At 49.3% G+C, this 17,726-nt stretch overlaps 3 protein-coding genes across 3 annotated transcripts; 1 reads left to right on the top strand and 2 right to left on the bottom strand.

Annotated features, from left to right (window-relative positions):
- The first annotated feature begins 1,713 nt into the window (after nt 1-1,713).
- On the top strand, nt 1,714-3,342 carry Glt6d1 (glycosyltransferase 6 domain containing 1). The gene is made up of 2 exons (XM_050155244.1): nt 1,714-1,982; nt 2,408-3,342. Exons 1-2 carry the CDS (start codon nt 1,846-1,848, stop codon nt 3,075-3,077), a joined length of 807 nt encoding a protein of 268 aa, XP_050011201.1. The 5' UTR covers nt 1,714-1,845; the 3' UTR covers nt 3,078-3,342.
- A 5,994-nt stretch (nt 3,343-9,336) lies between these two features.
- Nucleotides 9,337-12,922, bottom strand: LOC126509327 (lipocalin 1-like). The gene is made up of 5 exons (XM_050155171.1): nt 12,818-12,922; nt 11,904-12,040; nt 11,064-11,137; nt 10,746-10,853; nt 9,337-9,500 (listed from the first exon to the last, which is right to left on the bottom strand). The coding sequence occupies exons 1-5, from the start codon at nt 12,920-12,922 to the stop codon at nt 9,337-9,339; spliced, it is 588 nt and encodes a 195-aa protein (XP_050011128.1).
- Nucleotides 12,923-14,459: 1,537 nt separating this feature from the next.
- On the bottom strand, nt 14,460-17,726 carry LOC126509476 (trichosurin-like). Its single transcript, XM_050155422.1, has 6 exons — nt 17,605-17,726; nt 16,906-17,042; nt 16,618-16,691; nt 15,790-15,897; nt 15,520-15,621; nt 14,460-14,645 (listed from the first exon to the last, which is right to left on the bottom strand). The coding sequence occupies exons 1-6, from the start codon at nt 17,701-17,703 to the stop codon at nt 14,629-14,631; spliced, it is 537 nt and encodes a 178-aa protein (XP_050011379.1). The 5' UTR covers nt 17,704-17,726; the 3' UTR covers nt 14,460-14,628.

Genomic DNA, 17,726 nt, shown 5'->3' with positions numbered 1-17,726 from the left:
CATAAGCAAGGTGAAGGACCCTGGATGGAATTTGTACACCGATACGTGTTTATCCACAGGACAAATTTCTAAAGCAGAGTCTTTGGATTGGACGCCACGGCATTTAAAATGTGGTGTAAAATTGCTGGTTCCCTTTAATAACTGTACAACTTTGTTTTATTATTTACAAAACATAACGTCTTATTGACTCTTTTGTTCTTGGTGAAACAGCTTGCTAAACTCTCTCAATTCAGTCTATAAATGCAGATGTATAGTCCAAAGAGGAAGCTGGATACCCTGGAGCTGGAGTTGCAGGAGGTTGTGAGCAGCCTTATGTGGATGCTGGGAACTGAACTTGGATCTCAGCAAGCACGTTTTGTGTTTCTGCATCATTAGTGTGTAGACACGGACTTAATGTTTGGAACCAATCTGGTAAAATCTACTCTCTCTAATTTACTTATGAATTCTAGGTGATTTTTCTTCTTAGAATTTTGCAGGAAGGTGATTAAGTATTGCAGATGTATTATGGTCGGTATCATTTTTCTCGTTTCAAATTTATGCCTTAATTTCCTTTTCTTTTTTAATATTTATTCATTTATTTATTATGTATACAATGTTCTGTCTGCATGTCTGCCTGCAGGCCAGAATAGGACACCAGATCTCATTACAGATGGTTGTGAGCCACCATGTGGTTGCTGGGAATTGAACTCAGGACCTTTGGAAGAGTAGGCAATGCTCTTAACCACTGAGCCATCTCTTCAGCCCTAATCAATGGCCATGGTTTCTGTCATTGTGTTGGAGTGCAGTGTGAGGAACATCCTTGTCATGTTCTTGATCTTAGTGAGGAAGAAGCCAGTCTTTCACTATTTAATGTTAGCTGTAGGACATTTTTAGATTTTTTTTTTAGGCAGGGTACTACTCACTTTGTAGTCTTGACTAGCCTGGAAGCATGCCATACTGTAGACAAAGCTGCCCTCAAACTCATATAGATCCACTTTTCCCTGCCTCCCAAAATTAAAAATGTACACCACCACATTCATGGGACAAGTAGATTTTTAAAAATTTCATATTGGGCAGTTCTCCCCATTCCCATCCTTTTGTGGAAGTTTCTTTTTAAGATCATGAATAAGTGTTAGACTCCGTAATGTTTTTCCTGTGTTGAGGGATTTGGACATGTGACTTTTCTTTAGCTTCTGATATGGTGACTTACATTAATTTTGAAATGCCTCACCTTCTTGGCATGTCCTAATCTTTCTATTTCCTCCATACTGAATGCAAGTCTAATCTATCTCACTCTTGTTGGATGACACAGATGGCTTGAACCATGTGTTTAGAACACCACAGGGTACACAGAATAAGAAAAGGAACAAGGAAGTCAGGCTCTGAAGCAGGGATCCTGCCTACAGTGCTGCCTTCAGGCAAAACCAAGACTATGGAAGGGCTCTGGGTTGTCTACTATGTTTTAATTGGTTAAATTGGAACTAGCTCTCAAGATAAATAATCCCAGGCTTCAGAGGAGAATGCCAAGTCTGAGGCCAGACTGTCTGGGGGCGCTGTGGCTCTGCCAGCTCAGCCACTTGCTAGCTGTGTGCCCACATGAAGAACAAGAAGAAAACTTGCACTCACCCGAGGAAAGGCATTGCCAGGGTCACATGAGCAAACCAGAGGTCACTACATCTGATTGGCGCCTCGTCGGTGCCATCTCAGGGTTAGCTAACATCCGGCATTGGGTGTCCATCACTGTCGCTGTGCCATGACACCCAACATGCGCCTCTTCTTTGGCTTTGACATGGTGACTTGTGTCAGTTTTTGACTGTTGAACCACACTGTCAAATTTTATTTCTGCTTTTGTGTGTGTCCCATAGGATGCGTGTGGACGTCATCACCACCACGGACTGGCTGGCTCCAGTCATATGGGAAGGCACCTTCGACAGAGAGGCCCTTGAGAAATATTACAGAAAGCAGAACATCACCGTGGGCTTGGTTGTGTTTGCAGTTGGCAGGTAGATGCTATGGAGCACTGCCCCTTTATCGTGGGGAATGTGGTTCAGTATCCATAGATGTTTTGCCCCTAAGGAGCTATAAGTCCTCTTTTGAGATCACTACTGCTGAGCATACCAAAGAGAATGGGCTATGATGAGTGCTTCTACCAAGGCTAGGTCCATAAGGCCACTCAAGAGTTCTTAAGCAATGCCCCACTTAGCTCGGACTCAGTAGTTCTAAAATTCTATGGCCGTTGTCAGAACTATGGGCTTACTAACTAGCTTGGTTGATCTTCAGACTCAACATCTCTACCCTGACCTACTGGAGTTTTTCAGTATCAAGGCCACGTCTCTTTTTAGTGGTGTGCACATTCTTGTTAGTGGGTGCACATTCAAGGGCACCCATTCCGTTTAGAAACATAATTTCTTGTTCCATGTGTTCCCAGTCTCACTGACCAGTACCTGGACCCATTCTTGCGATCAGCCAGTAAGTTCTTCATGCCTGGCTATAAGGTGATCTTCTACGTCATGGTGGATAGGTTCCTGCAGCTACCTGAAATGAACTACGGCCCTCGGCAGTCCTTTCAAATCCACCTCATAGGTGAGGAGAGATGGTGGACTGACTTTGACCTCATGCGCATGAAACTCCTGGGTGAGCACATCCAAGACCACATCAGATACGAGGTGGACTTCCTCTTCAGCATGAGCGCTAACCTGGTCTTCCAGAGTGAGTTTGGAGTGGAGACCTTGAGCATGTCTGTAGCCCAGCTCCATGCTTGGTGGTATTTCCGGAAGACAGGGGATCTTCCTTATGAGAGGAGACCTGAGTCCGCAGCCTACATTCCCTTCGGGCTGGGGGACTTCTACTACGCCGGCACCATTGTAGGCGGAGTGCCCCTCAAGGTTCTGGACTTGACTCAGGAATACATGAAAGGAGTTGTTTTGGATGCCGAAAACGGACTCAACAGCACCTATGAGAAATACCTCAACAAATATTTCTTCCTCAACAAGCCCACCAAGCTTCTCTCCCCAGAGTACAGCTGGGACCCCACCTTCCACACCCTTCGGCAAGTGCGGTCCATGAAGATTGCTCAGTATCCCATAGACAGTTTGTGATGCACCAGCGGCTATGGGCTAAAAAGAACAAACCCCAGTAGTTCCTTAAAGACACAGGATGCCTTTTTAAAGACTCACACTTCAGAAGCCTGATAATGTACACTCTTTCCAAATCCACGGTTTTTTTCTTGCGATTTTGAATCAGCTAATTTGATTGAAACTGAATGAAAAAAAGGTGATATTTTATGTCCGTACACATCATGCCGTGAGCTCTGCGGTGTAGGCAACGTGAAGTTATCAAGACATGGAGCCGAGTATATTTTATTTCAATGGAGGAAGACTTTAGTTTACAAATAAAAATCTTTTCACACAGTGAAAAAATGCTTTAACATTAATCTATAGAAGAAAAAAACAATAAAAGTCCATTGGCTTGGTTGTCAAGTATGTAGTGTGTGGTCAAGATGCTTGAGACCGGCTCCTTCTCCCATGGTCTCAGTCTGCACAGCACATGGTGGGATCCAGATGAACTGGAAGCATGCCCAATACATGCAGTTACAGAGAAGGGGATTAAGCTAATTTGTGTGTGCATGTATGTGCATGCATGTTTGTGGGTATGTGCAGGTATGCACACACACATGTGAGGGCCAGAGAACAACCTTTGCTGTCATTATTCAGGGTCCACCCACTTTGTGTTTTGAGACAGGGTCTCTGAGTTCACCCTGGGACTTGCCAAGTGGGTTAGGCTGGCTGGCCAGTAAGTCCCAGGAATTCTCCTGCCCCCCCCATGCTGGGTTTGTAAGTGTGCACCGCCATGCCCAGCTGTTTCACGTGGGTTTTAGGGATCAAACTCAAAGCCTCATAACTGTGCGGCAACTACTTTATCAAGTGAGACACTTTAAATCCATGCTGCATTTTGCTTTTTTAAACTATTTTACTTTGTTTTTGATTAAATATGTGGAGGGGGTAACGTGCATGTGGGTGAAGGTGCCAGCAGAGGTAAGAGATATTGGGTACCCCAGGAGCTAGAGTTCCAGAGAGTTGTCGGCCACCTGGTTTGGGTGCTGGGAATTGAGCTCAGTTACTCTGGAAGAGCAGGCAAGTGTTCTTAACCACTTAGCCATCTCTCCAATCCCTCTTTTGTTATTTTTGAAACAAGTTCTCATCACTTGCCAACTCTGGCCCTAAACTTGCCCTTCTCCTGCCTCAGCCTCCTACGAGCAGGAGTACCACACTATGCCTGACATTTTCTGTTTACTGAGCTCCTCTGTAAGGGTGCTAAGCCAGGATGACAGGAAACGACAGCAGGGCCCTCAGCAGCCTGTGGTCAGCCACTGGTGTGTGTGTGTGTGTGTGTGTGTGTGTGTGTGTGTGTGTGTGTGTGTGAATACTGCCTGTGGAACTGTTGTGCATACTCAAGAGTGCTTAGGTAGAGCAAGGGAGACAGGGTTAGCCAGGTCCTGAGAAGCCAGGGAGCCACTGCTTCCAGGATGGGTGGTGTGGTGAACCCAGACTTGCAGACCTGGTCCCAGACTTCAGCCTCTAGGACAGAAAGCAAATTACTGTAGCCTACACCCCAGCTCCTTACAAGTCAGGTCTCATAACTAAGTGCCCGAGTCTGCAAAAATGGAAACAGTGAAAGACTTCTGAAGATGTTAAGGACCAGAAAATCAAATTTAAGCAAGTCATGATTGATATAAGGGGCTTCCAGCCGCTCTCACCATGCTGAGTCATGTGACTCCACTGCAGCCTTGGTACTGGACACACATGCACTTTTGCACAGTGCTTGCTCTTCCACCATACCACACCAGTAAACTCTGCCTGAAATGCCTCAGCTCAGATTCCAAGCCATTGTATGTTATGAACCGCAGTGGGGGTGGGTGGGGCTGGAGTACATACAAAGTTTTCTGCTCTTAAAGAAGCATAATAGTTTTCATTTCAGAAAACAAAGACTTTCTGTATTTTTTTATATTTTTAACATGAAGTATTCAAATGGTATATCTTTTGAGAAATGTACCTTAAAATTGCTCTGTGAATTACTAACTTGAATTTCTTTTAAAAATTGGGTTAAGTAAATTTTGGGTTGTTAAATGTTTTTCCACCAATTTCTGAAATGGTCCCAAACACACTTTTGCTTTTGTATACTATACAAAACGGCATTCTCAGAGCCGTTTATAAATTAAAATCCTGACTCTTAAAAACGCTGAAGATTCTGTTTTTGCAGTAGCAAATATTCAGACCAGATTTAAACTTTATGTAAAAATTAGCAAGCATCTATCTCATTAGTATGTAAATTTGCTCTAATATTTAGTAGTAAATTTTAAAAATAGTAAAAGTATTATTTAAGCCAAATGATTACTTTAACATATTTTCTTTATGATTTGTTTTCAACAAATGTTTGGTTTGTGAGCTTAACTTATCTATCTATATATATTTATACATACGTATTCATCTATCTATCTATCTATCTATCTATCTATCCATCTACCTATCTTTCTATGTATACCTGAATTAGTGGAAAAAATATCTCTGGTAGTCAAGTATAGTGGCACATGCTTTTGATCAGGAGACAGAGGTCAGATGGATCTCAGTGAGTTGAAGACCAAGTTGGTCTACATAGCAAGTTGTAGGTCAGCCAGAGCTACAAGGTGAAATCTTGTCTACAAATTCATAAATAAAATCCCAAGTAAAAATGGTCATAAGCAGAAAATTTTAAGAAGCCCTGGTCTAGACCACCCTGTACTTGGTTCCTCGTTACCAAAATTCTGATGAACAAATCCTAGTTCAATTTTGTCAGCAATGCCCTTTTTTGATGTACCAGGGTCAAAAATTCTGATAGTACCCCTCTTATCCTTTGAGTTTTATATCCTGGATTCACCACATTTCCCCAAAGTTTAATATTCATGTTATAGACATTTCTGGATTCTTTTAAGAAAGTAATTTTAAGATAATATGTCCTTTGAGATCACCAGTTTTCTCTCCCATGTGTGCACTTGTTCCCCCGGCTCTGTCTGCTGAACACATTTTGCTCTGTTGGCTGCTTCAGTCCCATGGTGAACCATCCTTGTGTGCTCATGGCTTGGTATCCCACCATCCCTGTGTGCTCATGGTTTGGTCTCCCATCATCCCTGTGTGCGCATGGCTTGGTCACCCATCAGCCCTGTGTGCTCATGGCCTGGACTCCCATCATCCCTATGTGATCATGGTTTGATCTCACATCATCCCTCTCTGCTCATGGTTTGGTCTCCCATCATCCCCTGTGTGCTCATGGCCCGGTCTCCCATCATCCCCTGTGTGCTCATGACCTGGTCTCCCATCATCCCTTTGGGCTCATGGCTTGGTCTCCCATCATCGCTGTGTTGGGCTCATGGCCTGGTCTCCCATCATCCCTGTGTGCTCATGGCCTGGTCTCCCATCATCCCTATGTGCTCATGGCCTGGTCTCCCATCATCCCTGTGTTGGGCTCATGGCTTGGTATCTCATCCGGTTCTGTTGGCCTTTCTTCTGTCCTGAGCTGATGCCACGTGATTCTCAGCTTCCTCTCTCTACACTAGGGTGGAATGCTGGAGCTCTATGCACTGCTTTTATTTTTAAAACTTCTCAAAATTTTTTATGCCTTCATGTAGATTTCAGATTCATTTTGTATTTTAGGAAAAATTTCTTCCTGGACCTGCTGTAGAACAAGGTCCTCTGAGCAAAACAGCTGCCATCTTCATCAGATCAGCTGTTACTACTGGCAAGGGTCCAACACGATTGGGCTTGTTGACTATTGACATTCCCTCACAGAAGGAAGGGGGGTGAGGCTGTCATTGGATCCACATTTGAGGAGTCAGTTGGCCCTTCTAAGAATTTATATCCAATTCTGTCCTAACTGTATGAGGAGGCCTCAGGTCTTAGAGGCGCTAGAGTATTTGGAAGAGATAGTTAACCAAGAGGAGCCCCCATCCACACTGGGTAAAGACTTTCCCAGGCAGATGCATAGGCCACCCGCTTCTGTAAGTGAGCCAAACAAATGCATAGGTTCTCCAGGCTAAATTTAGGTTTGCCACTGGTACCTTCTGAGGAGCGGGTAGATCTTCACTTCTCCCTCAGGGAGGAGTGCTTGTAACCAGACATTGAGCTGTTTAGTGTGTAGAGTAACCGAGGGTTATTAAATCTGCATCATATTGTGAGAAATAAATCCATATGGCCCATTTTCAGTACGCTTAGAGTGCCTGAGAGGTACAGATCAAAGGAAGCTCTTGGCCCCTCCCCCTTCCAGCTGGGGGCTGGTGCTTGTCTTAGAGAGCTGTGAAGTTGTAGGCTGTTGGCTGTGTGACTGAGTCCATAATCAGCAAAGGGGGCAGTCTCGACCCCTAGGATAGTCATTAGATAAGATTTTGTGTCCTGAACAATAGGACGGGGAATTTGGGAAGGTGTGGGCTCTGCCAGAAGAATGTGATGGGGGTGCTGGTCTATGGGTGAAGACAGCAGGGCTTCTTGGGATGAGAGACTTTAAAAACCATTCTCCCAGGCTTGAGAGATGGGTCACTGGTTAAGACCACTTGCTGCCCCTTGTAGAGCTCTCTCTCTCCTCTGTCTCTGTCTCTCTCCTCACCCCCTCTCTCTCTTTCAGACACACACACATTAAAAGCAAACAAGCAAAACCCAGAAGTAAAACTAAAACAAACCGCTGTCTCATGCCGAGTCAGCACGGCAGCCTTGGTGGATGGAGGGAGAGTGGCCCCATTGGCTTGTATAGGAAAATGCTTTGTCACTAGGGAGGACTGGTTGGAAGAATTTGGAGGATTAGGAGGTGTGTCCTTGTTGGAGGAAGTGTGTCACTGGGGATGGGCTTTGAGGTTTCAAAAGCCCACACCAGGCCCAGCTTCTCCCTGCCTCTCTCTCCTTGTGGATGAATTAGGATGTAGTTCTCAGCTACTGTACCAGGTGTCATGCCCATCTGATTCCCATCATGATGATAATGGACCACGCCTCTGAGACTGTATGTCAGCCTCAATTAAATGGTTTCTTTTATAATAGCTGCCTTGGTCATGGTGTCTTTTCAACAGCAATAGGACAATGACTAACACACCAGCTATGCCATTTGGCCCCTTTCTTCACGATAGAGTCCCTTTTTATAGAATAGTATATTAAGATAACTGCTCCCTTTCGCCAGTCTCTTTTATTTATTACAGAGTGAGGGTCATGTTTCCCAAAACACTGAAGGTTACACAGGAATGTCACATCTCTGTGTAGTCGAGTTACTTTTTTTTTTTTTTTTTGGCTGCTATCAAATGTGGATGGATGTAAGGTCTTTTTTTTTTTTTTTTTTTGGCTGCTATCAAATGTGGATGGATGTAAGGTCTTAAGTGTGCTGGGTAAGAGCCCTGCCCTTGGGCCACTCCTCAGCCCCCAAGTAAATTTTCTGTGCACAATGGGGCGTTTTCTATAAGAACACCTAAATTTGCTCGCCTTCTTTCAAGTCGGTATCTCTTAAGCCTCCTGGACATTTCTTTAGTCACAGACCAGGCGGGGAGTCTTGGGGATCCCTTTGTGGTGTTCGATGGGACTCGGTTACCACAGAGAAAAAGGGGAAGGGGAAGACCAGACAGGCAGGGGTAGCTCTGGGCTTCAGGGCCCTAGGAACTGCTGAAGGAAACCCCTTTTCCTCTGCTGTTGGCTGTGATGAGGAGGAGGAAGGGAGATTGAAACAGCAGAAGATGAAGGGGCCCAAGTGGGTAGCAACATCTAGGCCCTATCTGGGGGACACCAGTCTGTGGAGATGAAGAAAAAGGGTGGGATTAAGTTTTTTACTTGATTGCTTTCAAATCAGTCAGTGCTCTGGTAGAGGCTCACTCCCCCCCCCATATCCTTAGCATGTCCTCTCTTCCAGGGAGCCTCAGGTTTCTCTGAGGACACTCTTCCTGACCTCTGCACATGCAAGGAGTCCCCTGCAGCCCCTGCTCCTGACAAATGGCTCCATTGCAGCCTTGCTCCTCCTCTGCTGCTGTCTGCTTAGGTGTGATCTGAGCCTGTCTTGTTCCACAGACACGGCTGTGTGCTTGTTGATTGACTAAATGACATCCCGAGTGGTGGTGCAAAAGGGCTGTGTGCTGGGGTCAGGAGACCCTGAGATCTGGGTCACACCCAGGTCCTCTTCCTAGTTGTGCCCCTCTCCCTTACTCTGGATTGTGTCTGAGCCATACCCGTGGCATGGAGTCAGTAAGTGCCCTCATCACTGTGACTCAAGGTACCACATAAAGCCTGGCAGGGGAAGCATCCAACACAGGTCTGGCCAGAACAGCAACATCATGAAGGCCGTTCTTGTGTTGTTATTGCATCATGAGATGGATGAGAAAGAGAGGACCTCCTTAAACAGCTGAGGAGCAGCTGGAGGGCAGCTCTTACCAGCGATGTTGAAGATGGGGGCCTTTTGAAGGTGGAATTTCTCTACAAACACCAGGTATTTCCCTAGCCAGGTAGGGTCCTCAAGCATTCTTCTGGCTGGAATTAGATAACAATGAGGGAGAAGATCTTCGAGCTCTCAGTTTTCCTGGATAAACAGAGCCCCGGGGCAGGGTACAGAGACCACGAACCTCAGTCGCCTGACGCTGACTCCTGAATTTGCAGGGCGTATGTTGGGGTTGGTTGGGGAGCAGTACCATCTCCCCAGTTCCCTCCCAGACCCAGCACCTCCCTCTCCCAGTGACCACAACAGTCTCTTCACTGTCTCTTCTCAAAGCATGTCGGAGACAGCCAGTGTGACCAACAGGAGGAGCGTGTGCCTGGTATGCAGAAGCCATGAGTTCTATGCCCAACATGGGAAAAGAGAGCCCCAGCTTCCTACCTGCACTCACACCCGTGTCGTACTCCCCCCGCCACCCCGCCACCCAGGCACCCCTGATCCTTCTCAGAGCTCAAGGCTCTTGGCTACCTTCAGTGTCACCAGGACCCTGGTTGTGGCCCACCCCACCTGCCTCCAATCTTCAAGATATAACAGCTGCCTAACAACCCCTCATGTCCTTCTTCCCTGATGCTTCCTTTCGGGAATCCTGGAAGGACCCAGCTACTGCTAATCCCAGGACAGAGCATCCAACACCTGATGCTCATGAGTAGGATGTGAATGAGTAATGAATTGAGTGAATTGGTGCGGGAGAATTGTCTGTATTCTGTCAATCATGTTATAAATAAATGCTGACTGGCCAGGCAGGAAATATAGGTGGGAAAACCAGACAGGAAGTAGAAATGATGTAATGAGAACAGGAGAATTCTGGGAAGGAGGAAGTTGATTCCTCCCACTCCTGCCCAGACCACTGAAGCAGCAGGATGTGATCTGCCTCACTAAAAAAAAGATACTGAGCCACATGGCTAACATAGATGAGAAAAATGGGTTAATCAAGATGTGAGAGTTAGCCAGTGAGAGGCCAGAGCTAATAGGCCAATCAGCTTATAATTTATGGAGATCTATGTGTGATTTTCTTTGGGGCTAAACAATTGTGGGGTATTGGGCGGGACAAAAATTCCCAAAACAAACAGGACCCTCCATGTTACAGTGAATGAGCTGCCTGAAAGAATGCAGTTTCCTGTTTGGTCGGAGCCTGGGTGTCGCTTTGAGCTGCCCACACTTCCCTAACAGCCGTCATGAAACTCTGCTTCTGGACAGAAAGTATCTGGTCAGACTAGGGAATGACCAACACCTCCCAGAGGACCTAGACACAGCAGCCAGGGCAGGGGAGAACCATTACCTACCTAGGAGTGTCCACAGGTTTGTGACCTCGTTGTCCTCAAAGCGTACGTAAAGAATGAGGTTGTTGTAGTCGGTGCTGACGAAATGGACATGCATGCTGCCTCCCTCAACTGTGGAAAACCGGGTGACATGAAATACCTCTGCCCTTTGTCCCCAGTACCCCACCTTCCCACAGAGACCGTGACACAGCTGGGAGGATTGTGTAGCCTGCCCAAAGCTGGTAGCTCCTGTGGGTGCTGGGCTCTGTGAAGGGCATCTGTAACCCCCCAGTTGGACCTCCCTATTCAGCATAGCACCCCGGTTCCCCAGGAAGTACTCACATGTTCCTTGGTACTGGCCCGGGAGCCCCGCTGGATTGACAGTGACATTGATCCCTGAGCATATCCCCTCTCCTCTAGAGAGAAGAGGACTTTATATGTAGTTTTGCTTGACAGGGTGGCTGGCTCCAGGCGCAGAGGAACACTGGAGGGAACCCTGGCTGAGAGCCCTGAAATTGTCCCCAGTTCTCAGCTCCCAGTGTTTGGGAGCAGCCTTCATTAGGGTTAGATGAGAGAGAGGATGGTAGCCACAGGTGCTGGTCACTGTAAGGACAGAAACGGGTCCTACTCACAGGGGATGGATGATGGCCCTGGTCATCGTGGATGAAACCAGGCTTCCAGAAGAGGCGGAGACTAGACTGTCCTCAGAGCTGGGTCCTGGGCTCACAGTCCTGACCTGTTTGTCTCTAACAGTTCTTGTTCTATACAGACAAAGCTCCTGTTTCGTGGGGTCCACTCTGGTCTTGGCCTCGTTATATAGCTAAGGATGACCTTACACCCCTGGTCATCCTGCTTCTACTTCACAAGCACTGGGATTAAAGATACGTGCCACTAAGCTCAGGTGACTCCTGCACTTTTAAATAACAATAATTGAGCATTAAAGAACCAGACTTGGGATTTCCTCCATGGCTGGAGGCTAGACCACATGGTATGTGTCTTGGAGGGCATGTCAGTCAGGCCTGGCAGCTATGTGCCTCTTCTGCCATCTCTTTCTCATAAGCCTTGGGGCATGTACTTGCAAGCCATAGCCTTCAGTCTGGCACGGTATCACGGTCCTTCTGGCCACCCATGCTAACCCCTCAGGGCTCTGGGCAGGAGATAAGAGTTACCGCAGGCACTCACTTCTCAAACAGCACAAAGTCCACATCCCCGCTGTCTCTTGTCTGAATGGAGTGGAGGGAAAGTCTCAGGGGGTCAGTGGGCAAGACCAGGTCCCTGTGGCTAGTGGCCAGCTGGATGGTAAACCAACGTCCTTCCACCTGCGGGAGTGTGGGCATGGGGACCAGAGAGATGACGAGTTCTGAGCTTCCCGTCTCAGTGTACAGAAAATAAGCCTGGTCAGTAGATGGGCACCCATGCCCAGGGTGTACACTGGCCTACCCACCCCCCCAGTATAGTGAGCTTCTAGGGGTCCCAGGTCAGACTGCAAGCTGTGACTTTTGCTTAGAAATATTCGCCTCCATTCTCTTCCGGTGTTCCTTCCTTCTCTGTCCCCTTGCTCAGTGCCCCCTCTTCCTTAGTGCCCCTCTTCCTCAGTGCCCCCTCTTTCTCAGTGTCCCCTTTTTCTCAATGCCCCCCTCTTCCTCAGTGCCCCTCTTCCTCAGTGCCCCCTCTTTCTCAGTGCATCCCTCCCCCCGCCTCTCCCATCCCTCCTATCACTGGCCTGAGCTCTGTTCCCCAGAGTCATGACTTGGAACTGCTCTCACTAATCCTCCCAGCCTGCGCAGTCCCCACATCTGATTCTGGGCACCAAGACCCAGAGATAGACAGGCAGAAGCAGACAGGAGCCGGGCACACTTTGAGCAACATGTCCTTGTGGGGACCTGTCATCTCAGCTCTGGCTCTGCTTCCACAGCCAGGGCTCTACAGCCTCCGAGTCTCCTCTTGGACCACCAGCTTCAGTTATCACTGTTAATTAATGATTGCTGTGTCTCCCAGAGCTCCTGGAAAGTCGGGGTACTTAAGCACACCCATGCTGCGACACTGCACCCAGTCCTTACCCCAGCACGGAGCTTGGACCCGGCTGTGACACTCACCTTATGTGCATCAAATTCGGGCTGCACTGGCACCTCTTCCAGATTCTTCTGGGCCAGATCTATGTTGAAGGCCATGAACAGCAGCCATGCCCTCATGAGTGTCATGGCACCTGAGACCAAGTGCAGCAGGCCCCAGCAGCTCCCTGTCTCTGAGAATATCCTAAGCATCCCACTTCTAAGCATCTGCTGGCCCGCCTTTCTCTCCTCCCAACCGTGCACATTCCAGCCCTCCCTAGGCCTGAAACAGAGCTGAGTACCACTCAAGCCAGTGAGACAAAAACGTGGTGAGCCTGTCGGGGCAGCTTAACCACATTGCAGTCTGTCCTGGGAGCCCAGGGAGAGGCTGCTGGTTAGGAGAAGACCATAGGCGAGTCTGCTACTCCCTCAGGGTGTAGCCCCTTGTCCCCAGGTCTGCCATCTTCCTAGTGCGCTATCCACTGGCCACAGGAGCAGAAGTGGAAGGACTCTCCTCCATCCTTGCTCACCTCACACCAGCTAGCTCCTTCCTGGGGTGTGAAGGGGAGCACAGTTCCACACAGACCATCTCTCTGGACAGCACTTGAGGAATGTGAGGGCCCTGCCGGTGTGGGCTGCTACCGTACCTGTTTATTATGAATGTCTCTCACCACCCCTCTGACAGCCTCAGGGCCACTCTGCCCCATGGGTCCAGGACAGCATGGGGTGGCCACTTTTCTAGTGTCCTCCTTTGCTTTAGGGTCAGACCCCAGGCTTACTCATTCCTTCCAGACACCACACTGAACAGCTCAGGCCAATTGTGACACCTTGCTCTGCACCATCTCCTTCTCTGGCCTTTTTTCAGGCATTTTGTTCTGTTTTTTTGTTTGTTTGTTTGTTTGTTTGTTTTGATTTTGTTGTGTTTTTTTTTCTCTTTTGTTCTGCAGGGACCTGGCTCAGGGACACTCTAGAGAACTGCACACAGGGGCCAGCTCCGTCTTTGGGTGTGATGGAGGAATAGCTTGTTGCTGGGTAACCAGAGTCCAGCTTCCCACTAGGGTTGAGCTGACAGTAGCCAGGCACTTGCCCACTCCTTAACTTCATGATTAAGTTCACTTACAGCCAATGACTTCTAAGGCAGGAAACGGTCACTTTTGGGGGAAGGTCAGAAACCCAGGCAAGGAGAACCTGGCCTGACCTGCAAGATCTTTCTGTCTATGCATAGCTTTCTTGGGTAAGGTCCTAGCCTCCACTCCTGGCCACAGATACAATGACTCAGGCTTTGAGAGACTTCATGATATGTCCTTCATATCCTAGAGGACAGAAAATCCCTGCCCATGGCTAACCTGACCTTAGCTGTTCCTATGATAAGAGTGGGTTCAGGTTCTGGGGAGGGTGGGCAAGGACTCTATAAAGGTGGCAATGATGCTCCTCCCTCTCCTTGGGCCATTCAGGTTTGCCTGCCCAGACATACAGAGATGGGTCCTCCCAGGTTTGGTCTGGATAGCTCAGTCTCAGGAATCCAGAAGTCCCTGAAGCCCCTCAGAGCTCAGCTGCTGCCCTGGGCATGAGATTTCTACCTGGGGACACCATCCCTACCCCACCTTGTCAGAAACTAGGTGGATGCCACCCCTTCCTAGGGGAGATCCCCGTGGCCTTTGAGTACAGACAAAAAGGCACTGGATGCCATGAGCGGATGCTGGGTTTATTTGCTACACAGGGAAGGGTGGTTCGGAGTTGATGAATGGATAGGAGATGATGATCAAGAATGTCAGGAGACGGAGGCCATGGACAGCGCTGACTCTTGGGTTGCACAGGCCTGGACTTGAGGGCGGCAGATGTCCGGCGGTCTGATCTCAGGCACTGTTACAAGCTAAGGAAGAATAGGCTTCAGATCAGTGTCCTGACGTTCCTCTCTGTCCCTTCCTCCCCGTGCCCTCCCTCCCGTCACCCTGCTGTCCCTGTCTCCTGGGCCTTGATCTCCAAGCTCTCCATGAGGGCCATATTCCCCCAGATTCACCAAGCCCTGAGCCCTTGTCCCCACCTTGTGGTGTGGTTCCCAGAGCAAGGGTTTTAAAGAACCTATGGCGTCCCTCCAAGCTTTGTACTTCTATGATGGACATGGGCTGATAGGCTCATACTGCTTTCTTGGGGATCTGAAGGGGCAGTCTGGGAAGCCAGGAGACAGAATTGAGGGGAAAGCCTGGATCCAGGGAGCCCTTGGGAATGGGAGTGCCATGCAAGGGTGTGTGCAGAGTGGGGTTCTGAGCAAAGCACAGAGTGAGCACGAGAGGCGCAGAATTGTCCAGAAATAAAGTGTGTACTGGGGCGCATGTACACACACCCCAGAACCCTGGAGAGAGCCTGAGTCTCCCTGGGCCCACCTGATGTTCTAATTCAGGCTGGGCCCCGGTGCAGCATCCTTCACAAACCCTGACGGCTACACTCTGGGGCCAGGCTTTGCAGGATGTTGCCTGGAAAAGTCTATCTGCCCGAATATGGATGATTAAGGAGTCTAATCACCTACAGACCTCAGGAGCTACATCTTGCTGCGGACCGAAAAGGAAGCAGAGGTCAGAGTTCATCACGTGTGTCCCCTTCTCCCTCCAGTGTCCCATCTTCCTACCAGCCCTAGCTCTGCTAAGCCTCCCACCCTGTCATGTCCTTGATTTGCAAAGGAGTCACAGTCTTCATAGCCACTGTGGCTGGGGACCCACAGAGAAGAAGCTGTAGGAAAGGAGGCTTACGATCCAAGGACACATCCACAATGTTGCCTGCTCCAATGCCTCTTCTGGCTGTGTGCTTCAAATAGGCCACCAATCCCAGTTTACCTGAAAGCAGAGTCCTGCCTACAGCCAGCAGGGCGGAGAGCACAGTTGAGCAGAGAACTGTAGGCAGGGTACTTGGGGTAGGGAGAACAGATCCAGACCCTAGTTTCCCCCAGCCTCCCCACCCGCCTCTCCAGCTCTCCTGTCATCCACTGCAGTTTTGAGGCTGTGGGTGGGAACGGCACCCACCATGGAGCTCAGCCACAATGAGGATATTTCCTTCATAATGGTTTTCGTAGTCCATGATGAGGAAGTCCTTAGTGACGGCCACGAAAGTCAGATAGTTTTTGCCTTGGTCTATAACAAGAAACCAACGGTCATGAAGCTTGCTAGGACCCTTGTGTCTCCCGGTAGGTACCCTGTGCCTCCCCAGTTGGCGCAGCCTGACTCCTTCTTCGCACGGTCAGCCACAGGAGTCAGCAGAGCCCAGAGCACAAAGCCCACCAGCTAGTCACTCCTCCTGCCTCTGCCTCTCTATCCGTCTTCCTCTTGTTCTGCTTCCCCCCAATTCCCTCCCCTGTCTCTTGATCTGGGTCTCCTTCTGGGCAAGAAAGTGGGGAGGTCATGCCAAGGAAGGGGAAGGGCTCGAGTCTCCCCCTCTGTCTTCTGTTATCTGCATGGACTCTTGAGCCTCACTGCCCCAACACTGCTTTGTGTTCCTTTAGCCTGATCAGCATCTTTTCCAGAGGGAAAACCTTACACAGTACTCCAGAGCCACAGCTGGGTGCGGTTTCCTGAGTGCCTCCCCCTTCCAGCCTCCCTCCCACTGCCTGCCATTTGAAGAAGGTCAGCTCTGGGCTGGGTCTCTAGGGAGGGCTTTCAGGAAGATTGTGGGGGAGCCCTGGGAACTCAAGGGGACACAGTTTGGGTTGCCCTTCTTGGATTTTTGATTTCGGAAGACATCGCTGCTAGGTCTGGATCATTACCATCCCCGTCCTTCCTGACCCCAGCAGCCTCTCACACCCCACCTGAGCCACCATGCCCCTCAGGGAGGGAGGAGCGGCCGTCCTCACTCACACTCAAAGGTGTAGCGTCCAGGGATGTCCGTTTTCTCTGCCACGAGAAATTCCTTCACGCACTTTCCATCTTTCCTAAGAGGAAGATAGCCTTCCTGAGCCCTGCCCTGAGGGACGGGGCCCTGTCAGGTCACCTGGATCACCCAGAGGGAGCTCTGGAAGATGCCCAGCCTCCACGGAGCAGCCCAGAGGATCAGTATCGGCGGGGCCCTCTAGGAATCTGAACCCTAAAGAGCTGGGCATCTGGGAGGTGGTGGAGAGAACGTGGCCCTGCAACACGCCAGAATACCTGTGAAAGTAGGTAACATTCAGGTTGCCGTTGGCCAGGCGGACAATACCAGTCATGAAGCACTGGTAAGCACCTCCTTCTTCAATGACAGACCGGTTAGTGGAAGCCAGATTGAGGGTCTTCCAGGCCCCTGTCACCTGCAGAGCAAGGTTCTATCCTGACCACAGAGTCCTGGGGAGCCATCTCCCTGGACAGTGGGTCACGGCAGGCAATGTCCTGCCGAGGTATAGAGTATGGACCTCACCTTACCTCTCTTACTGTGTGCTGAGAAGATGCCTTAGGGTCTGACTCTCCTCCTCCACCACCACCCCCCAATCTGACAGGCCAGCACAGTATAGCCACTGCCCATGGACAGTGCTGGTAGAATATATTGACTCTCTATTGAAGAGAGGTGGTGTCGTCTACCATATGAAGGTCTCAGGGTCTCTGTGCAATAGCACACACAGTAGAAAACCTGGTTACCCTGTCTCTCCTATTTGATCCCTAGGTTCAGGCTCCTCCTGGGGCCTGGCCAACGGCAGTTGGGCTTTTCTGTGATTCATACTCTGGGGGACCTGGCAGTGTCCCCTGAGCTCCTGGCCTCAAGTAGAATGTCAGTCCTTTGGTGCCCATTGTAGGGAGTTGCAGTCAAGACATTTCAAGGTGACAGAGACCTGGAAAAGATATGGGGTGACTCCCTGCCTTATTCAGAGATCCCACCTGATCAGAGCTGAAGCCCTGTTGCACGGGAACCTGGCTTTGGTCCTGCTGGGCCCAGGCCAGGTCCAGCCCCACAGCCAGCAGCAATAGAAGCTTCATCGCTCTGCTGTGTCTTCCTGGGA

The sequence above is a fragment of the Alexandromys fortis genome, unplaced genomic scaffold (genome assembly GCF_014885135.2).
Source record: "Alexandromys fortis isolate MF-2015 unplaced genomic scaffold, M_Fortis_MF-2015_v1.1 scaffold_72, whole genome shotgun sequence".
NCBI classification, from domain to species: Eukaryota; Metazoa; Chordata; class Mammalia; order Rodentia; family Cricetidae; genus Alexandromys; species Alexandromys fortis.
The sequence above is the reverse complement of the archived record's forward strand: the minus strand, read 5'-3'. Positions and strand labels throughout refer to the sequence as shown.